Here is a 25,663-nt window from a genome sequence, read left to right on the forward strand (position 1 = left end):
CCTGCTGTTCAATTTACTTAGCCCAGTACTGCAATTCATTGCCCAATTGTGCAGGAAGTACTTGCCGCATTAGGGCAGAGCAGGTTGAAGTGAACACAGAAGCTATTGTGGCAGGTAGTAGACTCCAAATCTTATGTTGTAGTATCCTTTAGCATGTGAAGCATGTTACAAGTTGGCACATGATAAAGGATTTGCTTTTAGTAATGTTTAGAGAATTATTTTGCTATCTAATGTATACCTACTTAATCATATGCTTAATACGTGGTGAATGACAGCATCATGATTTGAAGCTGTGACTTCTCCTTTTACTCATTTAAAAACAAACCAACCAACCAACCCCACCAAAGCTAGTGGTTCCAGCAGACTACAGTTTGTTACAGCAAAGTTAACAAAAATGTTTGTTTCTCAAAAGACAGCACAAGGGAGGAGAGCTCCCAGCACGTACACTGCTGTCTGTCAGTGGTCTTTGAGAGATTAATAGGTGCTTTGCAAGCTGCTTTCATGTATTACGTGTTTGCCCTGGCCTGCAACTATTATTTGTTGGGGTTTGTTCATTTTTTAGCTTTCCTGGTCTGCTTTTTCTAGTAACGTATGGTTTTCTGATCTAGGTAAACATATGGTAGGAGCTGACTTTCTGTAAAGATTTATAAAGTATTAGAATTGTAACGTGAGAGAAAATTCATAGATCTAGCTAACTCTTCTCTTCTTACTCAGTGAATTTTTATCAGAAGAAGGTCAAGAAAAATTCTGGAATTTTGTTGAAGCCAGTCAAAGTATTAAGACTTCTGAACATGATGGTAAGTTTTCGTAATGTTTTCTTGATGATGGCTGATAGTTGACATGGTTGAAAAGTAAACTAAAATGTTTTGTCTTCCGTTGTGTTATTGTACAAGTCAAATGAGGACTGATTTCAGTAATGTTTTTACTGTGAAGTGCTGAAGGCTTTTGGGTATCCGTTTGATAAAAGCTGGAGTGGATGAGTCTGAAACATGTTTTACTTGCCAGTTTCTGTTTCAACATGAAGTATAAGATATTATAAATGCTTTTTCTCTGTTTCCGTTTCTCAACTGAAATTAAATGGGAGCTTTTAACTGTTTCCCTCCTCCCCAAGCCTATGTTTGTATCCTTAGGAATGTATGTAAGTGTACTCTCATGGATCACTATTGAAGTTCACTCTCCTCCAACTGGCTGTAATGAAAATTGAGGAGGAATGGTCACGTGCATAGTTACAATTAATGTCATGGGCTTCTGTTAGTATAAATCACAATTAAGTTGAAAAGCCCCTCTTCAATGAGAATATGGTGTAGAAAGATAACTGCTTGTGCTTTGACTTTGCAGGTAGCAATTATTCTTCTTACCATGCAATGCTGAAAGTAGCCTGCCAGAGCCTGTCACCTTTGCAGCAGAATTTGTTGAAATTTTCCTTGTCTTTACGCTCTTACTCCGCAACAGTTCAAGCTTTTCAACAGGTTAGTACAGCACAGGGGAGCTCCTGAAATGATTTGTAGAGCATTACATTATGGTCTAAGAAGGAGCGAGCTGTGTAACGAGACAGTTGAGAATATCCAAAATCTTGAATTGATGAAGTGCTTCATACATCTGAGCTGAAGAGCATATGTATATTCTTATTTCACTGGGTGCCAAATTTTTGTCCCTCTGTCTAGAGTAGACTAAAGAATTGGGATTTCCAAATGTCTGCGTATCTTTGATGCCTGCTGCACTAATAAATGTTTAAAGATTTTTATGAAGAAAATCCCTATGGCTCTGTTGGTACTTGTGATGCTGCTGCTGTTCCCATTACTCAGTTGTACTTACTTGAAGACAGTAATCCATGAATATACAGCTCTAGTGATTAGAACCCTTAAGTGGAAGTGCGTTGTACTCTCTGTTCTCTTTCAAACTTGGGGCATCATAGAGTTCATTGCAAATTGTCTCGCATTATAATGTGCTTTATCTAAGCAATACTAGGAGACATCTTCCTTTTTCATCTGGAATAATTTCATCATTTGATGTTTAACAAATCTAGACGTTGTGTAATACAAAAAACCCCACCCAAACCCCCCACAATTGCAAGCCTCGCTTTTTGTACCTGAAACTAATACTGCAGTTAATAGCAGTTATAGACTGGAAAACTATTTGTACTAAGTTAAGACTTAATTCTCAGTTTTGCAATTTTTACCATGTATTTAAATTATGTAATAATTTATGTAATAAACAGGGAAGAAGTACTATTTCAGAATTGAGGAAATCAAAGAGCAATTGCTACAGAGCTACACTGCTATCATTTTCACTTGTTCTAAGGGCAAACATTCAACCTACTCTATTACAAATATTTTAACACAGATAGCGGCAGATGAACCTCCACCAAAGGGCTGTACCCTGTTTTTTGCTGTGCATGGGGAGAAGACATGTGAATTTGACTCTCTTGGAAACCTTTTACAGGCAGCTTCAGAAAGGTATCTGCTTATTTTCCTATCACTGCATTAGCTCCTAAAATTTAACTTAGTTAGACCTACTGCTGTAAAGAGCTTGTAATAAACTAGTAGTTTCTACATTCTTCAGTATTGATTTATACTGTCCATTGCTTGCAGAGTGGCAGTCTCTTACTGCTTATTAATCCACATTGGAATGATTGTTTTTGTACCCCTTGCTCTTTGATATTCTGCTAGGAGGAGGAATGCCTTGGAGGTGCATGGGGAAAGCTGGAAACAATTTGTTGAAGGACAGTAGGAATTCTCAGGAATATGTAAAGCCTTCAGTGTGTAGGGAGAATAGAAAGAGGTGGGCTGCATATTAAAGTGATAGTTAGTATAACAGAGATTGTTTCATTAATGACTTGAAGCATGCATGGTATTTTTTCCCTCTATAATTTTCTCAGCATTAACAAACAAAGATGTTACCATACAATATATTTCTAATTCAGATTTCTTTACAAGAACGGAACTTGATTGTAACTTCTAGTAACAAGAAGAAGCTATAAAATATAATACCTCTTTGGAAAAAAAAAAACCACTTAAATTTCAGTTTTTCTTCATAGTAATCTTGGTAGTTTTGAGCTTTGTAAACATAAAAATGTGCACACCTATGGCATCTATAGCTCACATGCTATTCTTCTGATTCACTGGGAATATTTTAAATGTTTCATTGTATTTTACACAGAATTTAAAAACAGAAGTTGAAAATAGTCTTCTCATTCACTTTCTCGTTTGTGTACTAAGACAAGGACAGGGTCCTCTTGAATTTGAGCTCCTGGAACATTTGCTCTGTTAGCCTTTTATTTTTTATACAGAATTTATGAATCACCATTGTGGGGAAAAAAAAGTTAAGTGAAAATTTAAGGGAAGTGGTTAATTTTTTAAAATAAGGATCATATTATATTCAAACTAGCACCTAGCTACTTGTTTCATTTTCACATGTCCATTTTTAACAAAGCTTTATCAACATGTGTCAAATGCTGCTGACCTTGGTAATATGGGGGAATAGCTTGACATATGTATTCAGTGAGGATAGGAACAGTGATTAAATGTGAGAAAAAGAAATTTTGCATCTTGCATTGAGTGAGGAAATGCCATGACTCACAGTGTGATAATCTTCAATGTTTACTCATAGGCCAAAGCCATTTTTGTTCAAAGGGGACCACAAATACCCAGTGTCAAGCCCCGAAAGTCCTGTTGTCATACTTTACGCTGAGATTGGCTCAGAGGAGTTCTACAGGTACCATAAGAGGCTTGTTTTAAAGGCTGAGGCAGGAGAAATCACTTACGTCCTCCGACACTATATTGCTGTAAGTATATTTGTGCAGTGTAACAAAGGTATTCGACATGGAAAGAGTAACTGGCCTGGGTTTCAAAAAAGAAAAATGGCCTAAGTTTGTTCCTTTAATTTGACATTTGCATAATGTGTTGCTGCTTGATACTTATTTGGAATACTCAAAGTTTATTTTTTACTGCATGTAGCTGAGGAATTCAGAATACTTAAAATCTCATGACTGTTTAAATAAGAATGTAATTTGATTTTACAAATGCAGAGTTAAACTCCAGATAAATCACAGAGTTTAATCTAAAAAGATATTGCTCTACCCATATTAGATTATAGGAAATAGATAGTCCAATCTTTCCACAGTCAGGCCACTTAGTTACTTGATATGAAAAGCAGGGATTAACCTTAAGGTACTATTGTCAAATGAAAAATGTTGTTTCTGTAGCAATTTTATTACAGGACCACTTACCAGTCCTAGTGCAATTTATCCTGGTTGCCATCTCGCTCCCCTAAATTGCCCATAACCACTGGATTAGTGTTTAACTTCACATTTCAAAAGCTCTGAGAAATTTGAGTTGACTTTTTCCCTGAATATTGCTTAATGTTGCTAAAACCTGCAGTGTAGCAGGCAGTAGCTAGACTTGAATGCAAAAAAAAAAAAAAAAAAAAAAAAAGGCATCAGCTGGTTCACTTCCAGTGACATTTGCACTTTTGATAAAATAAGAGTCATACATTGCATACACAACTTTCCTTTGAAAAAGTAATTTGTTTATCAGTATTGGGAGGACTATTTACATTCAAAATTAAATGTATTACACAATAGATCTTGATACAGATGTGACTCCTGTTTACTTCAAAATACTTTTAACAAGCGATTATGTTTGTTTCCCATTAAAGTCAGAACTAATGATGCATCTCTCTTGAGTCATCGATTTATCCATTTTTTTTTTTTAAATTCTCTGTTGTAACTCCTCAGTGAACATTTCATTTTGGAACATCACAGTTGAAGTTCATTTCCCTCCTCTATCTGATTTGATGATATGAGTCTATCCTGCTCTACTTTTTTGGTTCATAGAGATATCTTTGCTCTCTGAACTTCAAAGAGTTTTGTTGAAATACAATAGGAAATATAAATATTACAGTACATTACTGCAGAATCACTCACTCAGCGTATTTGTTTCTCACTTACGCATTGCCAGTTATGTCAAACGTGCACCAGCTTGAGATTTCTTAGCTCTGGGAAATGTCAGTTTTTAATTTGTACAGCAAAACAAAGAGTGGCAATATTGTACTGTTTGCTTTTCCTTACAGAATCCCAGTAAAGAAAAAGTCTACCTCTCTGGCTATGGTGTGGAACTGGCTATTAAAAGTACAGAATATAAGGCCAAGGATGATACACAGGTGAAAGGTGAATTATTATTTTAACTAATGTGAACATTTTATTTTTGCAAAGGTAATTTTATATTTCTTTTAATACGAATGACTGTGTGTCTGAATTGCAGATATTCTTTCTTCAGCTCTGAAATCACTTCTCTTCCTCTCTCTTTGGGGATTATTCTTTATGAAATGTATCTTTGCCATGGCACTTGTCTTCAGTCTTTGTGAAATGCTGGGCACGATGCAGTCATGACTCTGGACTAGATCTTAGTAATGGCACTACTAAGGCAACTGATTTTTTACCAGATAACCAGATTCTCTGCAGATGTAAAGCAATTCCTCTACCTTAATTTGCCTGAGCTTATCCATCCTCAGAGCAGAATGTGTTGCCTGTTCTTATTCAGAACATTGAACACTTGATCTCTGTTTTGCAAACTCTCATGCACCTGCAAAACTTACTTTGTTAGGGTAATCTCTGCCTGTATACTTTGTATTAGACATTCACACACACATATAAACCTCAGAATTTCCTGCTTTTATCTTGTACTTACGTAAAAGAAAAAAAAAGTTTTTTTCAAGATAACAGTTGTGGAGAACAGAACTCAGATTTTTGCATTGGGTTCTTCAGGATTTTGCAGTTTTATGAGCTTCTAGATACAGATCTAAACTCTGACTCAGAATATTTTGCCACCATCTAGAGTATAGGCACACAAAACCGTTGGTCTTTATTTGTAAAAGTATTTAATTTTAAGAGAAACTAGAGTACTAGAGGAGGTGATCCAACTTAAGATTTCTATTACTGTACAAGAATTTCCATTAGTTTGTCATCAAAAAGTCATGCAAAAGCCCTGAGACTGTTTGTAGATTAGAACATTGGAGGCCTTAGTTTCTTCCTGTGTGCGTGGGGGGGGAAGTAATGCTGGGGAAGATTTGTTATTTGTAAACTTGTGAAGTTTTACACCAATATTGATGCAGTATTCTCAAATGTTTCACAAAATGGACAAACTGTACTTGCATTGCTATGAGCTGCAAATAGCTCACGAATAGTGAGGTGCACCTTTAGACTTGAGCATAAAACATGGAGATTGGAGCTGGCTTGTGTCCAGCTAGTTAAGGAGATCATGTGAATCCTTTGCACAGATTTCTTTTTGATGTTTGAGTCAAGAATTGGACTTCACTCAGATACTATTTTTTATCATGTATTTTGGGGCTAAAATCAGGGTTGTGTTCTGTTGTGGTTTAACCCCAGCTGGCAGCTAAGCCAAAAAACCCCCCCCCCCCCCCCCCGGCGGGATGGAGGAGAGAATCAGAAGAGTAAAAACGAGAAAACTGGTGGGTTGAGATAAAGACAGTTCAGTAGGTAAAGCAAAAGCTGCATGTACAAGCAAAGCAAAACAAGGAATTCATTCCCTCCTTCCCATCAGCAGGCGGGTGCTCAGCCGTCCCCAGGAAAGCAGGGCTTCATCACGCGTAATGGTGACTTAGGAAGACAAATGCCATCACTCCAAATGTCCCCTCCTTCTTTCTTCTTCCCCCAGCTTTATATGCTGAGCATGACATCATACGGTGTGGGGTATCCCTGGGGTCAGTTGGGGTCAGCTGTCCCAGCCGTGTCCCGTCCCAGCTTCTTGTGTCCCTCCAGCCTCTCACTGGTGCAGTGAGAAGCAGAAAAATACACACTGTGTAAGCCCTGCTCAGCAGTAATAAAACCATCCCTGTGTTATCAACCCTGTTTCCAGCACAAATCCAAAACACAGCCCCACACTAGCTGCTATGAAGAAAATTAACTCTACCCCCAGACAAAACCAGCACGTGTTCACGATTGAAGTTTAGCACTTACTCTGCAAAGCTGGCATGTCCTCAAAGCTCCTAGGTCCTAGTGAATTCCTCTGCAATGCTGAGGTCTCTGAGATTTCGGCTCATCTTAAGCTTTTCTTTCTCAATAATCCAGCTTGATTTTATTTCGGCTGTTACTGTGTTCATTTATAAAGGTAATGTCTGTTGGATACAGGTTTAAAAGCAAACCTGAATCTTGCACTTTCTTTCTTCATTTTGATTACTGCAGTGCAGTTTTGTTAAACTAATCAAAATGAGCATGAGAACTGTTTCTGAGCAGCCTGGTAGTATTGTTCTTCTCTGTGTGTTTATAGGCACAGATGTGAATGCTACAGTGATAGATGAAAATGATCCTATCGATGAAGTGCAAGGATTTCTGTTTGGAAGACTAAGGTAAAACTCATTTGTAAGTTGTTGGTCTTTGTTGTATCAAAAAACTTGATGCAGAGATGCTGATTTTTTGCTTCATTATTTTTTAAATGTCCAAGTTACCCATATGTGTTAGCAGCATACTTCTTCATACATTAGTTTCTTTGAATGAACAGCAGACTTGCTTATAGGAAACCACAGAAGTTGTTTTACCCTCATACCCTTTTAGGCAGTTGTATCCTGACTTGACAGAAGAGCTGAAAGAGCTTAGAAAACACCTCGTGGAAAGTACCAATGAAATGGCACCTTTGAAAGTGTGGCAGTTACAAGGTAATCTGTATGAAGGCTTCCAGTATTGCACTGCAAAAACTCAATGTAAACCTATCTTCTTGTTTTCTACACAAATGTGGTTGCTAGTGGCTGCGTACAGTTGAGAGGGTTTGACTGTAAATTCCTGCATTCGAAAATACTGGATTTTCTAAAGCTCCTTTCTAGAGTCCTGTTGAAATAGCTTTTAGAAAGACTGTTTCCCAGGACTTCTGAAATGAGGTTTGCTTTTCTATATTGTGAAGTACAATAAGCCACTTGCTCTTAAACTGACTACTTGTATGATCTGCTAAATGGATAAAAGCAAAGGGAATGTAAAGCTTCTTTCAATGGTCACATTCTTGGTGTGGAAAGCAGAGATTTCTCAAGACCAAAGGAAAACTGTATTTCAAAAACATCTGCATGCAGCTCTTGAGGCCTGTGGAAAAGCTTTTCATCCTCTGAAAAAAGAGAGGAATTCAAAATGCTGAACATATGTTGTAGCCACAGAGAATCTATCTATATCCAACAGATGGCTGTTTATATTTCTAGCTTGTGAAACAAGTACCCAGACCCCTTCGGAAGGGCAGATCCTCCCACCTCAGCCAAAAAAAAAGGTGATGGTCTGGACTCATTGAAGCAACCTGTAACCAGGATACACTGGTTCATTTTGAAAGGGTTACTTACTTCAAGGCAACAAATAGAATTCTTGAATACAAGGAAGAAGATTTAGGAAAAAAGTATCAAAAGGCACAGATAGAAAATGAATTTTCATAGATAACAAATACGCAAAGAAGTTGAAAGCTGAAGTTAAGATGACTCTGCGTTGGCTTGTTTTCAGTTTAGAGTTTTTCTATTTTTTCACTTCTAGATTTAAGTTTTCAAACTGCTGCTCGCATTTTGACTGCTCCCCCTGTGGATGCTTTGATGGTCATGAAAGATCTCAGTCAGAACTTTCCTACAAAGGCCAGGTAACTTTAATTACGAGTTCTAGGAATTTTTCTTACTGTCTTTTTTCTGAGCAGAACCTCATACAGGCAGCATTGGTTGGGTTAATGTCCGCGTTTCCATTTAGCTGGAAGCAAGCACCGGGGAATGTTTATGCAGAGGAGTTCTTCAGCCTGTGGTTACAAAGAGGATCTTACAGTGTTTTTCTTGGATGGCAATTGATGTGGACTGGTGGAAAATTTGACAGAATTATCCTTGCTATTTTGTTGTGAAATGCTTCTGAACCTTTTGCATCAAGTCCTCAAGAATTTATTGGATAGGTTTTCTGTTTGGCATCTTTATCTATTCACTGGATCCCACTCTTCTTCTGGGATCCACTTTGCCAAACAGCCTAGTCAATCTTATGTCAGAGACTGATGTGCAATTCCACTGTTTTTTACACTTTGTCAATGAATGTCTTGAGCATGTTCAACTCAATTTCAAGAAATTCAGTCACAATCTGGCCTGCTGAAACCAGGACACCAGTCTAGAAATATGTTTCTTTTGATAAATTCCATGACCTGTGTCGTGGAGATGATACTATAGGAGCTCCTCCTTTTTGAGTAGGTGGAGATACACCCGAGAGTAGAAAGAAATTGAAATCTGGTCTTATTTCACACTAACTAATGTTAAGACTGTGCTATTTATAGCTTCTTAAGGCAGGCATTGCACTCTCATTGTGTTTTTAGTCAGACTTGTGGGCTGTACTTGTCCCTTCTGTGATGATGCAATGACTGGATCCAACATAAGTAACGAAAGGAATGGGAACCCACAATGAGGAGTGAAATCCCCTTATTTTCTGCTGCCAGCCTCCACCTCTACCTTTCTGGCAGCTGCCCAGTTTTATTATGGTTAATGTGAAATTAGACACTGAGAGTTGGCATGTGGTTAACATTTTTATGTTCTGTTGAGTGTAAGAAAAAATAGTGCATCCTACTGTTTAATGGTACCACAAAGTGCAAGCGCTTCTGACTGCAGCTCGCTCTTTATACTGGGAGACTAAATATATTTATGTATAAGATACAAAAAGTAGCACAAATAGATATCTAATCTGTCCATTAGATACACAGAAAGATGATTCACAGCATGATGTTTTTATTTCTGTAGAGCCATAACAAAAACAGTTGTTTCTTCAGAACTCCGAGCAGAAATTGAAGAGAACCAAAAGGTAATGCTTCCAGAAACTAAACATAGTGTGTTTGCATTTATGTTTTAATATAAATTCAAGTTTTGAAAATAATGATTCTATTTAAAAGTTTACATTTTGCTCAAAATAACGACCTGGTATTTTCACACACAACTTTGTCGTAGTAAGCCTCTGGGAAGTAAAGAAGTGGTGGATTTTCAGATGTGGATTAGGAACATGATTTAGCTTGTTTGCTCAAATATGAAGATACTGGTCATAAATTCTTTGAGCAAGATCACTGTGTTGGGGAATGATGATAGAGGATTTTGTTCAGAGACCTGCCCCTACAATGGCTGTTCACAATAGTCAAGTGTTCTGATAGTTATTTGGCAAGCACTTGTTAATGTAAATGAAAGTGCCTTCTGTTTGGTATCTGAACTCAGAATCTGGTAACTGTATTTATTTATCTTTATAAAATTAACTTTAAATACAATGAAAGTTCTGTGTTATTAACCCTGGGGGAAAGTGTTTTATTTACAGAAAACATACAGCGTAGGTGTTCTTAAGATTTCCATGCAGACTCTATTAATCTGATCTACGGGACAGGACTGTGTTGAAAATGAAGCAGTAGAAGTTTTGATGTCTACGTCACATCAGTCTTTACTTAGTTTCTGAGTTACACATTTGTAGCCATGACTTGCCAGCTAAAGTTGTGTAGAGTTGGTTAATACATTTCTTGTAGGACTGTGCCTGCTGGGTGGCCGCCTTTCAGCCTCTGACCTAGTTCTTATTTGAGTGGTATAGCAGATAGGTTAAGTCTTAAGTCATAGCACTACTTGTCCTGGGTAAGAGTTAAAAAGAGGCTGACTTCAAGTTACTGATTCTAGGTTTTGAGTGTATTCTGAACTTCTCAAAAGCAATTAGATACTGAAAGTGTGAGTGCTTTTTAGTGGAAGTTATTGGAGTCAAAATGTACTTATATTTTGATTATTTTAAAGTGTCTTAGCTGGATGGAACATAGCTGTTGTAAAGCTGTTGCTTGAAAAGCAAATATATTAAGCAGCATCTTACATTTTTAAGAATGCAGAAGAGATTTAGTTCTCATTACCCAATTTGAGATGGTGCTTAGATATCCAAATTCATCAGTGTTTACAAGGAAGCCACAGAATAAACTCTGAACCTTCTGCTATGGCTTAGAATGATTCATACTATGTGGAGGAAACTGTTCCAATGTTGGAGCTTTGAGAGTGAAACTAGGAAGGAATAAAATGTAACAGCCGTCCAAGTAAGTCTACATGTGCTTTGAAACAGAATCGTAAAAAAAGCTCAAGTTATGAGGGACCTCTGGAGGTCATTGAGTAGGCTCTGGTGTTTGCAGAAGAATGCAAGAGCTCTGTTGTGTACTTGGCATTAGCAAAGCACTGAAAAAAACCATAGCTACTTGGGAATTTTGTACAGGCTTTTGTACAGAATTTTGTACAGTTAAAATGCACCCACCTGGTAGTGCAGTCTGGATAGTGTACAAAATAGAAGTGTAAGATGGTAATAAAAACAAAGCCAGACAACAGCTTTTGTTATATGATCTGTGCTGATCTATTCATACATTTCAGTGTCACTTGGTAGTAATAGGAAAAATACAAAGTATGTTAAGTACACACTTATGTCTTTGTTTAAAATCTAATCAATGATACTTGGCTAGTCTAGTAGTAGCAAATGCGAAGTCACCTGAAATCTACTTACCAGTCCCCTGAGATTCCTGTTCTGAAAGAGAAATCCCTTGTTGTTCAATAGTGATAAAATCAGAAAAGAAGGGATGCGGTTTGACACTGTCGTCCGGTGTGGTTCTGGAAGGGACAAAGTATAGAATGTAAGTGCAAGCTAAAGCTACCTGGTGGCTTTTCTGTTATGCATTAGATCAGACTGGTCCACAGGTAATCCCATGATTTTGTGGATTCATTTTTATTCAAAGTATGTCTAGGCTACTAGATCCAGATCTGGCTAGATCTAACCCTGCCCTTTTAAGCTATTCTTTGCATGACTTGGTTTGTGTGGATATTACTTGATAGTGAAGTTCACTGCTATTAGTCAAGTTATAGTTTACTATGTAATTATCCACAAAAAGATACAATTTAACACTGCATGTACTTAGCTCTTCTCTGGGAGCTTTTTTATTTTATTAAATACATACATTCTTCCTGTTAGATGCTGCTTTCCTGTTCTTGGTACTTCACATGGTACTTTGCTATTCCTCTGTTTGCTTTGCTCACATGCTTCATGGTAATAGTGTTTTTAAATACCCAGATACTGTATTTCTCCTTCAGTGTTCATTGTGCCTCTTAATAGAATTTTGTAACTGATACTGCAAGACAAAAATTACGTTGCTTTCTTCCGATACCTCTTAAGTCTTTAAACAGAATTTTTCATGCTAGAGTTGGGAAATTTGCTTCAGGAGGACTGTGTTTTATTCAACTCTCTGGATTCAAAATTGTTCTCTGTGATGGTGCCTCAGTTCAGGGGCAAGTGTCCATTCAAATGGGCTACTGCTTAGAGGTACTTGGAAGAAATTCCAAAATATTGATAAGACTCTCTCCATTTGTATGCTGCCTGATTTTGGAGAGATGAGACTACAATGGCAGCTCATCTACTTTTCACTGATGACATATCCAGCAGGTCAGGACTTGTACCTTAAACACAGTAGTTAGTTCCACTGGTGAGCGCCATGCAATATCCAGCAATTTAAGTCTGTTCTGCCCAAAACCACACACTAAAGGGTAAGACAGGTAACTGGATGCTATTCGTCCATCTACTCTGTGGGCTGTCAGCTAAAAAAAAACTCTCTCAAGCATTTCTAATTACTTAATCTGAGTCTGTTGAAAAAGTCTACTCAGGGACTTTCCAATGTACTACCAAATCATGTAGAAAAAAATATAAGTCTCATTTATGGATCTACGCACTAAATAGCTTCAGTTGTTTTTTCCTCTGGTATGGATGCGTGCACAAAGTCAGCAAAGACCGTAGTTGAGAAGCAATGTAATGCAATAAGGGAGATAAAATCTACAACTTCGACGCATTAAACTCTCGTAATTTTTTTTCTGTGCAGGGTATTTGTCTAATGGCCTTCTACTTTCTTTCAGTATTTCAAAGGAACGTTAGGGTTACAACCAGGAGATTCTGCCCTCTTCATCAACGGACTACTTATTGATTTAGACACTCAGGACATATTTAGGTAGGAATGTTTTCTTTTTCAGAATAATTGTATCCTGTACAGGAGATTGCATCCTGCTTGTGAATAGATAATAAATTAATTTAGACAGTTTTGAACCTTCTTCACAAAGTCTTATCTAGACTAGATTTCTAGGTTATTAATTGTTAAGTACTGGAAAAAGTAAATCATGGTTCCTTCTCTTACACAAGTGCATTTCTAACAAAAAAGCTGTTGTGAAAACTGGAATGACCTTGCACATTGGAATGGGAAGTCACCTCTGTACTGTTCCTTTGATTTGTGCTGTGACTAGCAAGATTCTGGTCTCCAAGGCTGTCAACATACAGATTTTATTCTGAAGACACTGATTCTCAAAGGATAAATCACCATAAAGCTTTCCTCTGAAAACCACCCTGTATCTTCGTCAAAATTTGTTTCAATAATGTGGAATTGAAACTACATATGTATCTCATGCTTTAGTTATCTTGATTTAACATAGTTTTTCCTAGAAGTATAATATAATTGAATAGGTTTAAGTTACCTCAAGTTTCTTAGGACAGTTAGAAATAGGTTATAAATAAGAAGTAATGCACAGACGTGGCAGACTTGTTTATACGTTTCATCTGTTAATCCTCAGGACAAGACCAAGTTATTTGCTGTGTCTTCAACATTTTTTCTTTTCCTTCCAGCTTGATTGATGTGCTACGCAATGAAGCCCATGTTATGGAAGGCCTGCACAGCTTAGGAATTGAAGGCCTTTCCTTGCACAATGTTCTGAAGTTGAACATCCAGCCATCAGATTCCGACTATGCTGTGGACATCAGAAGCCCTGCTATTTCAGTACGTATGGTTTTATATAAGAAATACCTTATTTGCCATTGGGCAGTGTGTTCTTAAGCTGTCAGTGGAACTTCTGTTCTTATCTCACAATCAGCTCTGCAACTGCAGTGAAGAAAAAAAGAAAAGTCAGGTTATAAATATCATCAGCTCTTTCTAAAAAGCTTAACTTTTTATTCATAAGCTTCTCAATATACTGTCTGATTTTAAAATATTTTACATCTCAGAGTCGAGCAGGAGGACTGTCAATCATGCCTTTATTTTTTCTTAGTGGATCAACAATCTTGAAGTTGACAGTCGGTATAATTCCTGGCCTTCCAACGTGCAAGAACTGCTGCGTCCCACGTTTCCAGGCGTGATCAGACAAATTAGAAAAAACTTCCATAATTTTGTAAGTAGTAGCCTGACTAGAAATTAAATGTGCTTTTTTTCAACAGCAGGGACATATATGCTGGATTCCCTGGAACTTAAATATCTTGAGATAGGATGCTTTTCTAAAAGGTATTCTTTCCCATACTACTAAGTTATGGCTGAGATTCAGAGATTACTGAGCATGATTCTCTGGCTTCTATTAGATGCCACAAATTGTTTTATCAATGGAAAAAACTATCACCTGGCAAGTGAGTATTTGGTACATTTCAACTTTGTGAGAATACCTGAAATTGGTTAATGAAATCCCTCAAATTTCTTAATTAGTATCTCCTTAACGGGGTTAAGACCAACTTCAGTTGTTTCAGTTAGAAAGCATTCTTGCACCAAGACTTCAAACGATCACCAGTCCTCAGCTTAATCCTGGGAGTCCTTTTAGTCTCTAGGTAAACTACTTCAAGTTAGATCTAATAAGGAGTTTGTAAATTCTGTACTGTAACTCTTGTCATGTGGCAGAGTGGCTCTATAGAAGAAGGGACTTTTCCACCTCAAGCTGTGGAAGCATTAATGTGTTAACTTTTTCTCTGGAGTTCAGTACTTTTAACATTGAAATTATTAAATGAAAGGCAAGACTTGGCATGACTAAAGGGCCCTAAATTCCTTTTGAATGGCCCAGTTCTGCCTGGGTTTGCGCTGGTTCTGAGAATGTCCTAGCAGTATTGGCTCTCCCGGGGGTTGAACAGAGCAATGCTGTGTTCCTCAGCTCTGACAAATGCCTGCCTCCCATGCACAACTTGATCGATTTGTGTACATGCAGAGGTGGAAGCCTAGATGCTAGGGCATACTGAGGTAAAGATAAAGTACGTAAGTATTCTGGTCTCTTCTGGTTAAAGGAGTGGATATTTTAGACAACAGACTTAAAGACTTTAGAAGAAACTATTGGGTCACATCTCCCTGGCAGTGTATAAAATAGGACTGATGATAATTGTGCACTGGGATGTGAATAAAGCTAACTCTAACCCTCTATCTTGACTTCTTAAGGGAATAGAAACTTTCCATTTGCAATTTATAACAGGTGCTGATAGTAGATCCTACTCATGAGACCACAGCAGAATTACTGAACGTGGCAGAGATGTTTTTCAGTAACCACATCCCACTGAGGTAATTGCTATGTTTTAAGGGGAATTTTTTTACATCAGTTTTATTTTTGTGACTTTTGCAATTGTAAAATTCTCATTGCTAGGACACTGTAGAAATGTTAGATATCTTGTATTGGTGGTTGGGAAGGACATTTACTAAATATTGTTTCTTCTTTACAATTTTTCGAATATAACTTTTGCTACTAGCAAAACAGAGTTCAGTTTCTTTAACAGTCCAAAAGAAACTTAAAAGCAAGTACTTTGGATGAGAGAGAGATGAAAAGCAAGATTCTGACGGACTCACCATTAGAGATTATATGTCCTAAGTTTGATTCCTGGCTGCTCTATGCAACACCTTACCAGTCTATTCTGGAAAAAGCCTTTGTTTAAGATGATGATCATAGCTGACAGTTGTATGAAGAGTTGATTATTTATTAGTATAATAGATTTATGATCTGGGGACTTGTTTGTTTGTAGGATAGGACTAGTCTTTGTGGTTAATGACTCAGAGGATGTTGATGGACTTCAGGATCCTGGTGTTGCCCTCCTTAGGGCATACAATTATGTGGCACAAGAAAAGGACAACAATTATGCTTTCCAGACTGTCATGTCTGTAAGTATGCATTTAAAAGGGTAATGAATGTTTTAGTATTTTCCATGTATGTAAGATTATGTTAATGTGCTGATATGTAGACAATGGAAGAAATTTTTCTTGGACTTGGTGAGTATTCAGAATATCTTCAAATACTAGTACCCAGAATATACATTTCTTTGTAAAGTGCTTCTGACCTAAATTTACCAAGTGAGAGTAGATTTAAACGTGACACTTAACACTTGCACATTTTTCTGATCCTGCTGCTGCTCATTCTGCCAATGAGTTCTAAACTGCCATATCCTTTCAATATCATACTTTGTTTTGAACAGTTCCTGCTGCAACACTTTTGCCACATCAGAGAAGAATATAGGTGCTAGTAAATGCATTTTCACTTGTGGCTTGGCATTGTTGTACAAATCTACAAGTTGGACATACCATAACATTAAACTGCTGGTGACTTTTATTCTTTTTTTGGTATGTGTTTGTAAGTCAAAATGAAACCTTGTGCCTTCACGGGGGAAACTAACTGTTAACGTACTTTATGTGTGAGACCTGTTGTATTGTTTATAAACAGATCTTGAGTTCTGAAGGGAAGGGTAGCTCTTTGGATATGCCTTACTTGAGCCTTTTTCCCCCTAAGCACTACTTTTCCCCTTGAATACCTTTTCTAATTAAAGATGCAAGTTATTATTTAAAGAAATACAGGATACTTACCTCCTTCCAATCTCACTGGAATGACTACGAGGTAAAGCAAGGTAATGATAAGAGCTACAAGTGCTTTGGAGCTGTTATTGCAGCTAATATAAAAATATGTTTTGCAATCTGGCTGTTAATTCCTTGTAATTACTGGAATACAGGTGACAGGTCAGGTTACCTTTGGTAGTGACAGAAGCTTTACAGTTGCAGCTGTAAACTTGTATTTGTATCCCCCATCAGATATATAACAAAGTGAAAACAGGAGATCAGCTGAAAGTGGAGCATGTGGTTAGTGTTCTTGAGAAACAGTATCCTTATGTGGAAGTCAACAGCATTCTGGGAATTGACTCTGCCTATGATCAAAACAGAAAGGTAAGAATTTATGAAATAGAGCTTTTTCTGCTTTTTTTGTTTCAACACAGTTTTGAAAATAGTTATGTACAATTTCTTGATCCAAGTATTTATGTTCAGCACAAAGCTTTATATAATATACATAGTATATATAATAAATTGCAATATACATTTAAAAAAAAAATCTAGATGTATAGTACCCGAACCAAGATAACATTCCTGTGACTTGTAAGTCATGCTTTCATTCTGATTTACAGACTTCAGTAGAGTTTAAAATTGCTTGAAAAAAATCAAGGTAATGGAATGGTTCATAAGAAAACCAAGGGGCTTAATGTCTGTGAGGGATTGGCATGGCCTTTCTTGATATTTGAATACTGTGTGAGGTAAAGTAATGATGATGAATTCAGAATGCCTTTCCTACAACAAGGTGTTCAACAGTCTTCCTCAAATAATTTCTTAAAGTTATTTTTAGGGTTGATACTTCTTTTTCTCCACACTGAATGCAGAAAACTGGGAGAGCAAATCACTACTGGATCACTTTTATGTGAGATGAAGCAGATTTTATTTGGGGTTCTGTAAGGGAATGGTTTATGTATTTTTGTTGAATTCTCTAAAAGAATGAAAATACTGTCTACAATAGCTCTGTAACACAGATGGTACTCCCTGTATCTGTAAATGTAAGGAATGCAGTCAGGGTTATATAAATAGGCTTGTATGCACGCATGCTTTCCATCTTCCCATGTAGGAAAGTGAAGGGAAAAGCACTTTCAGGAAATCAAAACCAATAAAAGGCAGACATTTTGGTATGACAGGAGAGGCCTCTTCAGTTTATGTACTAGACAGCCCCACCCCTAACACATGCAAAGTGCTCTCCTCCAGAAGGCTTGAGAGGCCATTCTGGATGCCTTGCTGCAACTGGTGTACCTGACACTGTTCAGCACAACCACATTTTAAAACATTGCAAAGCCTTCAGATAAGGAAGGAAGCCTTTAGAAAGAGCTTATCTCCGTGTAAAGGACACAAGTTAAAACAACACTGAGCACTCTTTCATGTGATCTGAGCTTTGTGATATTTGTGTCCTCAAAAGGTCTTGAAAGCCCTCAATAAGAACCTCTAAACAGTAAGAACCTGATTAACTTCTGTCCATAACAGAGTATCAATAATGATGGTGCATTTTGCAGTGGTTATGTGAATCAATGGGGAAATTTGTCTTGACATAATAACCCCCTGCCCCACAAGTAAATGTTTTCTCACAAGTTTAAGGAACATGTTCTTAAAAAATAACAAGAAAAACCCTCTACCCTGCCTTACAACACTATCAATGCTTCCGTTGATTTGCTTCCATATGCTATGTCACGTTCCTGTTGTGCATTTTTTGCTCTTACCAGAAAGCGCTCATTGGAATTAGTTTATTTACAGTATGAACTTAATGGAATACTTTGCACTTGTGTGTTATAAAGTAACTTTCTTTGCTCTGAAACTCTGAAAGACAAGGACATCTTCTGCATGTAAGATACAGAAAGTGTCTTAAGCACTACATAAAACCAGTGTTTCCTATGTCACATAAAAGCTGGAAGGACATCTTAGTGTGTTTAGAAGACACTTGTGTGGATATTGCATGGAAATGTTATGAACCCTCGTGGTAAAGCTACTTGTTTCCCCGTATTTAGGCAGCAAGAGTTTACTATGAGCAAACGGGTGTAGGTCCTCTCCCTGTTGTGCTGTTCAATGGAATGCCTTTTCAAAAAGATCAGCTGGATCCTGATGACTTAGAAACTGTGACAATGCACAAAATCCTGGAAACCACAAGCATCTTCCAGCGAGCCGTGTACCTGGTAGGTGCTGAGTTCAGCTGCGACTTTAGAGGGAAATAAGATTTGGAAAAACTGACTCAAAAGTCCCTGAATATGTAATACACAAGATAACTTACCTTGCATAATTTCTTCTTTTTTTTTTTTTTTTATTGTTGTTTTGGGTTGGTTGGGGTTTATTAAGTTACTTAAGGCAAATATACATGTGAAATAAAAATATTGCTTCTTTCTTCTTTCCTGCAGGGTGAATTATCTAATGACCAAGATGTGGTTGAGTATATCATGAACCAGCCTAATGTTGTTCCAAGAATTAACTCAAGAATCTTAACGTCTGACAGAGAGTACCTAGATCTGACAGGAATGAGTAAGGGATGCTTTTAATTGCATTAAACCTGAAGTATCGGAGTCAAAGACTTTTGCTGTCCCAACGGAAAGCTCTAGTGGCAAAGTATTAACAGCACCCCAAGTGACCTTCTGGCCGTGGTACTCGGGGAGATGTTATGTACAATAACAACGTTAACGTCTACAGATCTTTCAGAACAGGAATTTGATTTGGTTTTATACAGACCCTTAGGGGAATACGACTCAAGAAGTTGAGAAATTAGCAATGCTAGCAAAAGCCAAGAACAGTCACAGAATGTATAAAACAACAGCTTGTTTCTTATTTCTAACCATTTGAGCAGAGATTGATGGTCATCTCTGGAATTACTTGCGATTTGCTGTGCCATAGGTTTTAGAACTTTTCATGGCTAAATGTATTGACACCCAATGCAGCCACTCTGCTGTAATGACAGTATTGCAAAAACTACCTTCTTTGAGTTGCTTGAAGAATAGTAACACAGTAGATTTTTAAATGTATATTATTTACATAAATTAACTTCAACTAAGTGAGACTTAAACAGTTCTTTCAACTGACTTCTGCATATCAAATATGCAATGTAGTTATTAATGTAACTTAGGAGACAAGACAAATATATTCCTCAACTTATATATTAACAGGGGAAATGAGACATAAAAAGCAGTATTATGAGGAGCAAAATGGGACATGTTCTTAATGTTCTGGTAATAGTAGTGATTTTTTGTTCATTTTACATGGAATAATTTGCTTTGGCATCTAATACTTTCTCTTCCCCAGATAACTTTTACGTGGATGACTTTGCTAGATTTACCACGTTGGATTCCAAAGATAAGACAGCTGCTGTTGCAAACAGCATGACCTACTTAACAAAGAAAGGTAACATCTGCAGTGGATTATGAACCCAAATCTAATCTTATGTATGTTTCCAAGGGTATAAACAGTACTCAACACACGTATTGAGACTTGTTCACAGCTGTGGCTCATGGCACAATCTAAGTGTTAAAAAGAAAGATTTTTTTTTTTTTTAATAGGCATGGCATCTACATGGAACAAGCATGTTCCCCTCTTTAAACCCAGCCTTCAGTGAATAACAAAGTCCCATCCAACCCCTCATGCTATATTGCAAATGACCACCAGGGATGCAGAGTGTAAGCTATGATCCTATGGGGACACTGACTAGAAAAATATAAAAGGTGTTCTAGCTCTCTGTCTTATAATTAAAAATTTCTAAAAGTTACATGGATTCAGAAGAACATTGTTATTGCCCAGTATATAAGACAACACCTAACATGGTCTGTGCTGGTTTTATTGCTCCAGTGCGTGCACTGCTTTTTCAGTGACAGTGTTGTTTTAGTACAGTTATACATAAAGTCTCCTGTTAGTGTTAAAAATCAGCTGTACTTCTCAATGTAAGAAATACATGCACAGAGAGAATACAGAGCTTAATCGGGCCTTTCTTATATCCTTTTCAGTTAGGAATCATAAATAAGCTGCTGTCATTTGAACCAATTCCTCTTGTGCCTGTCTGTCTTCTTTGCTAGACTCTCACAAGTTTCCCCAGTACGATCTCCAGCTGTTGCCACCTGTGTGCACTGCCTTAAATGTTCCCATGGCTCCTTCTGTCTCATTTTTGCCCTTGGTTCATGTTCAGTCACTTAGTTTCTTGTTTTCCCCTTTGTAGAGTATTAATTAAACCTACACCTCTCCATGCTCATTTGAAAGCGCACATTAATTTGCAATCCCATGGCTCAACAGTTTTGGGTCACTGCCCCTCCTCTCACTTAAACCAGGTATCTGATTACAGTAATGCTGTAGCACATTTAATTTCCAAACTAATAGGAAAGTTATACGTATTGCTGGCTCAGCTACAGTACTGAAATAGCACTGTCATGCTAATTTTTAAAGAGGGAAGGTAACAGAAACTGTTAACATCCAAGTCGTAATGGCATGGCAGTTTTTGTAAAAGGGCTTCAGAATGATGCCTTCATGGAATGGTATGAAATCGGTAATGCATCGTATAATTAGTGCTGTAGCATGAAAATAAAGGATTGATCTGTTTGAGGAGAAGAAAAAATCAGAGCTTACTCTGATAAAATTATCACAAACTTGTTGCTTGTTGGACTTGAACTTTGGTTATTCCGTTATGCCCAGTACCGTGCTGCAGCTTCTTGATACACATTGGGATTACGATCAAATTATTAATGTCTCTCTCCTTTCCCCCTTTCCTTTCTGCTTTTTGACCAGGAATGTCTTCCAAGGAGATCTATGGTAACTCATGCTTTAGCATTTCATATGTTGTTGTTCTGGGAATTTTCTGGTTCCTTTCTAATATTGGCTTTAGAACCAGCAGGAAATGAAGAAAGCTGTTTAAATGCATGTTTGCTTCAGCACTCTTTTCTCTATACAAAACTGATTTTGTGAACTAACAGCTTCAGTATGAAGAAGCGGTATGTCTGTACCCTAGTTGGAATCTGTAATTTATTTACAGGTTCCTTTATAATTTCTAAATAAAAAAGTTAGCAAACAAACAAACAAACAAACTCCAGCTTAGAAACAGTGTTGCATGCTGTCCCCTGTGGGTTTTATGAATGAGGTAAATGAAACCTAATATAATACCAATACTATTATTCTTGTCTTGCCAGACTTCATAGCTTAGCTTCATCCCTGTGTTCCCTATGTAATTTTACATTTTGAAACCCTTGCATGTGCATAATATTCCTCCTCCAAATGAGGAAAAACTGATGCTTTCTTTCCCTTCACCCTCAAATTTCTCCCACTCTTTTTTTCTTTTTTTTTAATTGCAGATGATTCCTTTGTTAGACCTGTTACTTTTTGGATTGTTGGTGATTTTGATAAACCTTCCGGGAGGCAATTGTTGTATGATGCAATTAAACATCAGGTAGGTAATGTTTTCATTTGAACATGTTAGCAGTGCTAATAAAGCAGTAGGTAGAGGCTTGAAAAACATAGGTTGTGCTTCTTCTTGTTGTATGACCTGGGGAGATTGGTCCTCCCTGCAGGGTCTCTAATTTCCAGCCTCATCTTATCTGTAGGGGCTGGAACATTGCTGACCTTCCTGTACTTGGACAGAATCCCCTCTTGGCACTATGCCAATACAATAAAGAAAAGATGTTCTTTTAAGCCCATGGTTCTAAATTGAAGATGTCTGTGTTTGGAGATGAACATGAGCATTGCTCTCTGCTCTCATTTGTTCCAGGAGGATAACTGAATCATAAAAATAGATAGTTCACTCCTAAATCACTGTTTTGCTAGATCTCTGAGCAGTGGCCATGGTCCTACATCTCTTATGTAGCACAGTATTATCTAGAAGATTCCTGTCACAGTGGTGCCTATATGTAAACTAAACACTTGATGTTAAATTAGTTCATTGATCCTTTTAACCCTGTGCTGTTATTTACCTGATGTGGAATCTGGTTTTCTGGTTAAGAAATACAAAGCTTTTGCTATAGAGTTTATTATAATAGGCTTACTCTTTTCAGTTAAAGCACACCTGAAATCTAAAACTTTCCTAACACGTTTTGTTAAACACAGAAATCCAGCAATAATGTTCGAATTAGCATGATTAATAATCCTAGTGAAGATCCAAATAGCCGGAATACACTTGTTGCTAAAGCCATATGGGCAGCTCTACAGACACAAACGTCAAATAATGCCAAGAACTTCATCACCAAAATGGCAAAAGAAGAAATTGCAAAAGCACTAGAGGCAGGAGCCAACATCTTGGAATTTGCTGTTGGGGTAAGCATGTTTGCTGGTATTTACAAAGGTAGGGCACTTTGCTTGTTCTTCTAAGGAATTCTTTAATGTAGTATGTTCATTTGCAAAAGAGGCAGTAACAATGGTAACACTGTTGCATTTGGTGTTGGGTTTGGTTTTTGCTCTGAAAGGTAAACTTACCTAAACATAACAGTCCGTCTAAAAATAAAGTGAATCCTCATATGCATCAAAGCTACCTAACTTTGAAAAGTCAAAAGGAATGCAGATTCAGGGATCTATTTGAGTCAGTTGTTTCTTGGGGGGTTAAGAGAGAACTAGAATCTCTTTAAAAAGCTCAGAGAAAAATTACATTTCTCAAAGTAGGTTTAAAAAAGTAAGGCAAGAATCACTTAAGGACAGAAGAATGGAAAAACTGGTTTAAGCAACAATTACTAGGGCTGGGGCCCTTCACATCATAGGTTGTGATAATGTTTGAAGGTGACAGGCAAGAACTAGGCTTAAGACACAAAGAAAAAGGACCTGGGGATAAATTTTAGCAAGATATGAAAATGTTCTTGAATGGAAACAAAAAAGGTGCATTTAAGAAAAGTATGCAGAGGTGTACTTTTCTTCCCATTTCAATGTCAAGTATTCTTTTCTTTCAGGGTATGGATATCAATATTTTCAAAGAAGCCTTTGAATCTCCCAAGGTGGATTTTGTTCTGTCCCATGCCATATATTGCAGAGATGTTCTAAAGCTGAAGAAGGGGCAGAGGGCTGTGATCAGCAATGGAAGGGTGAGCTCAATCAGCAGACAGAGAGATATTCCACATGTGGGAAGGAAGCAAACCTTGAGCAGCAGAGTCTAGGGATCAGACACAGTCTCAGCTTTCTTTAGGTCTCAGCAGTCCTTAGGACCACTTCCAGTTTGATTTATTCAGACCTGCAATGACCTTTTCTTCGTACTGCATGAGGTTATTGGTGTTTTGTACAAATTCAGCTCTCTCAGTAACAGAGCTGCTTTCACGTTGGCAGTGAATTGAATCCAGGAGCAGAAAGGGATGATAAATTTGAATGATTGTGTTGTTTCAGTTCATTGGGCAAAATGCTGCTGTATCTGGCCCTGATCAAGGTGCCTTGGTTTCTTCCACCAGTTCTTTTTGCAACTCAGATTAGGCAAATTATGTTACAATAGTATTTCACTGCAAATAAGGAAGCCCAGCTGTGTACAGCATTCAGTTTTCTCTTGTCATCTGCTTGGTAGTTAGGAAAAACCCCACAAGTTCCAGTGGCCACTGTATAATTTTAATGGGTTAAAAATTTCAAGTGATGAGTTGCGGTACTCTATTTTTCTCATTAGCAAAATAGCAAGAATCATCTTGGTAGCTTTTAGGCTTCTGAAGGCTAGAGAGTGAGATTTGCTGGAGTTTTGCTGGACTGCTGGAATTGGCCTGGTATTCTATTGCCCTTTCAAGATGTAGCATTGCATATGCAATTTAACATGTCTGATTTTTGCAAACCAAGCACTCAGTGAAAATTTTAAGCATTTACTTTGTGCCTTAGTGTGGCACTCTTGGCTCTAAATAGCTAGAATTCTCTCTTAAACTCTGCTGCCATTGACATGAGTATCAGCTGAACAGTTGATACGTACTGAGACTGGGCTGGAGTATTTATTTAATGCATCTTTGAATTTTGTTTCAGTGTAGCGTTACCTAATAATGCTGATCCCGTTTTCTTCGTAGATTATTGGGCCACTAGAGGATGGTGAGATGTTCAATCAGGATGATTTCCATCTACTTGAGAACATTATACTAAAGACATCAGGACAGAAAATCAAATCTCAGATTCAGCAGCTGGGATTTGAAGAAGATCTGTAAGTAAACGTGAAGAGGCTTACAAAAAAGTGGCGGTACTGCTGATAACGTGACTTTCTGCAGCCTGCAGAAAGCTTTATCAAGTATGCTCTGAATAGGTGCTATAAACAAACATGCACGTGTTGGTATGGTCACGGCTCAGCTCTTCAGAGGGGCAAGCGAGACAGGAAAAGATATGTAAAATATCTTTATTGGGCTTAAAGTGCTTTAGTGACTTTTCTGTAGTTTACAACCTCCTGGAGTTGTGTTGGCTGGAGCCTCACTGAAAAGCAGCAAGAGATGGGGAAAGTGCCCAAGTCTGTAGGAATTTGCTATAGAACTGTTCTGGTGAACACGAAACAATAAATGTATTGGTACTCGCTGGGCTCGCAGTCCCTGGATCACAGCAGCATGAGCAGCAACAGCCTGCTGTGTTACCTGGGGAGTTCAGGAAGTGGTTTCTCGGACTGGGGGGTCGGGGAGGGATACAGGTGGACTGAAAAAATAAAGAATGAGGGTGATGATGCATTCTGCAGGAGCTGGCTGAATTCATTGCTGTGTTGAGCTAGATGAAGTTTCATTCAAGGCTCAGTTGACTCTGGTTGGTGACAGCTTTACCAACAGAGATGATGTCTGTATGCAGAGAAGAGTTGTTTGCTGATTGGGATGTGTTATGAAGTGGTATAAATTGCCGCATGTTACTATTTTATTCTTGAAATTGCTTTCTGCGCCAGATTACCTTTCTGCTCCTCTAAACTGAAGACAGGCCTAACTTTTCATTAATATTAAGGCCTTCAGACTTTCTGTGGGTTTTTTCCAAGCTAAATCTTAACTGACAGGCTCTTTTAAACCATTACCTCCAACACGTCAGGGTTTCATAACTCACATTTAGGATTACTATGGTATTGATTTAAAAGCAGAAAGAAGATAAGAAAATGAGACGCTGGAGTATGCTTTCTGAATCTGTTTGCAGTT

The 25,663-nt window shown here is 37.7% G+C and overlaps 1 protein-coding gene across 3 annotated transcripts in view; it reads left to right on the forward strand.

Annotated features, from left to right (window-relative positions):
- Positions 1 to 25,663, forward strand: part of UGGT1 (UDP-glucose glycoprotein glucosyltransferase 1) — a 47,455-nt gene that overhangs the window by 3,557 nt on the left and 18,235 nt on the right. For all 3 annotated transcript variants that reach the window (XM_035894970.1, XM_035894968.1, XM_035894969.1), the window contains 22 exons: positions 715 to 797; positions 1,339 to 1,469; positions 2,344 to 2,456; positions 3,610 to 3,784; positions 5,071 to 5,167; positions 7,287 to 7,365; positions 7,571 to 7,671; positions 8,519 to 8,618; positions 9,742 to 9,802; positions 12,895 to 12,986; positions 13,652 to 13,802; positions 14,071 to 14,190; positions 15,244 to 15,329; positions 15,785 to 15,920; positions 16,839 to 16,970; positions 18,620 to 18,784; positions 19,004 to 19,124; positions 19,896 to 19,994; positions 21,923 to 22,017; positions 22,671 to 22,877; positions 23,501 to 23,632; positions 24,578 to 24,708. In XM_035894970.1, coding sequence (XP_035750863.1) covers positions 715 to 797; positions 1,339 to 1,469; positions 2,344 to 2,456; positions 3,610 to 3,784; positions 5,071 to 5,167; positions 7,287 to 7,365; positions 7,571 to 7,671; positions 8,519 to 8,618; positions 9,742 to 9,802; positions 12,895 to 12,986; positions 13,652 to 13,802; positions 14,071 to 14,190; positions 15,244 to 15,329; positions 15,785 to 15,920; positions 16,839 to 16,970; positions 18,620 to 18,784; positions 19,004 to 19,124; positions 19,896 to 19,994; positions 21,923 to 22,017; positions 22,671 to 22,877; positions 23,501 to 23,632; positions 24,578 to 24,708 — 2,607 coding nt within the window. The remainder of the gene's footprint in view (positions 1 to 714; positions 798 to 1,338; positions 1,470 to 2,343; positions 2,457 to 3,609; positions 3,785 to 5,070; positions 5,168 to 7,286; positions 7,366 to 7,570; positions 7,672 to 8,518; positions 8,619 to 9,741; positions 9,803 to 12,894; positions 12,987 to 13,651; positions 13,803 to 14,070; positions 14,191 to 15,243; positions 15,330 to 15,784; positions 15,921 to 16,838; positions 16,971 to 18,619; positions 18,785 to 19,003; positions 19,125 to 19,895; positions 19,995 to 21,922; positions 22,018 to 22,670; positions 22,878 to 23,500; positions 23,633 to 24,577; positions 24,709 to 25,663) is intronic.

Source organism: Egretta garzetta, unplaced genomic scaffold (assembly GCF_000687185.1).
Source record: "Egretta garzetta isolate BGI_Z169 unplaced genomic scaffold, ASM68718v1 scaffold775, whole genome shotgun sequence".
In the NCBI taxonomy this organism is placed as follows: Eukaryota; Metazoa; Chordata; class Aves; order Pelecaniformes; family Ardeidae; genus Egretta; species Egretta garzetta.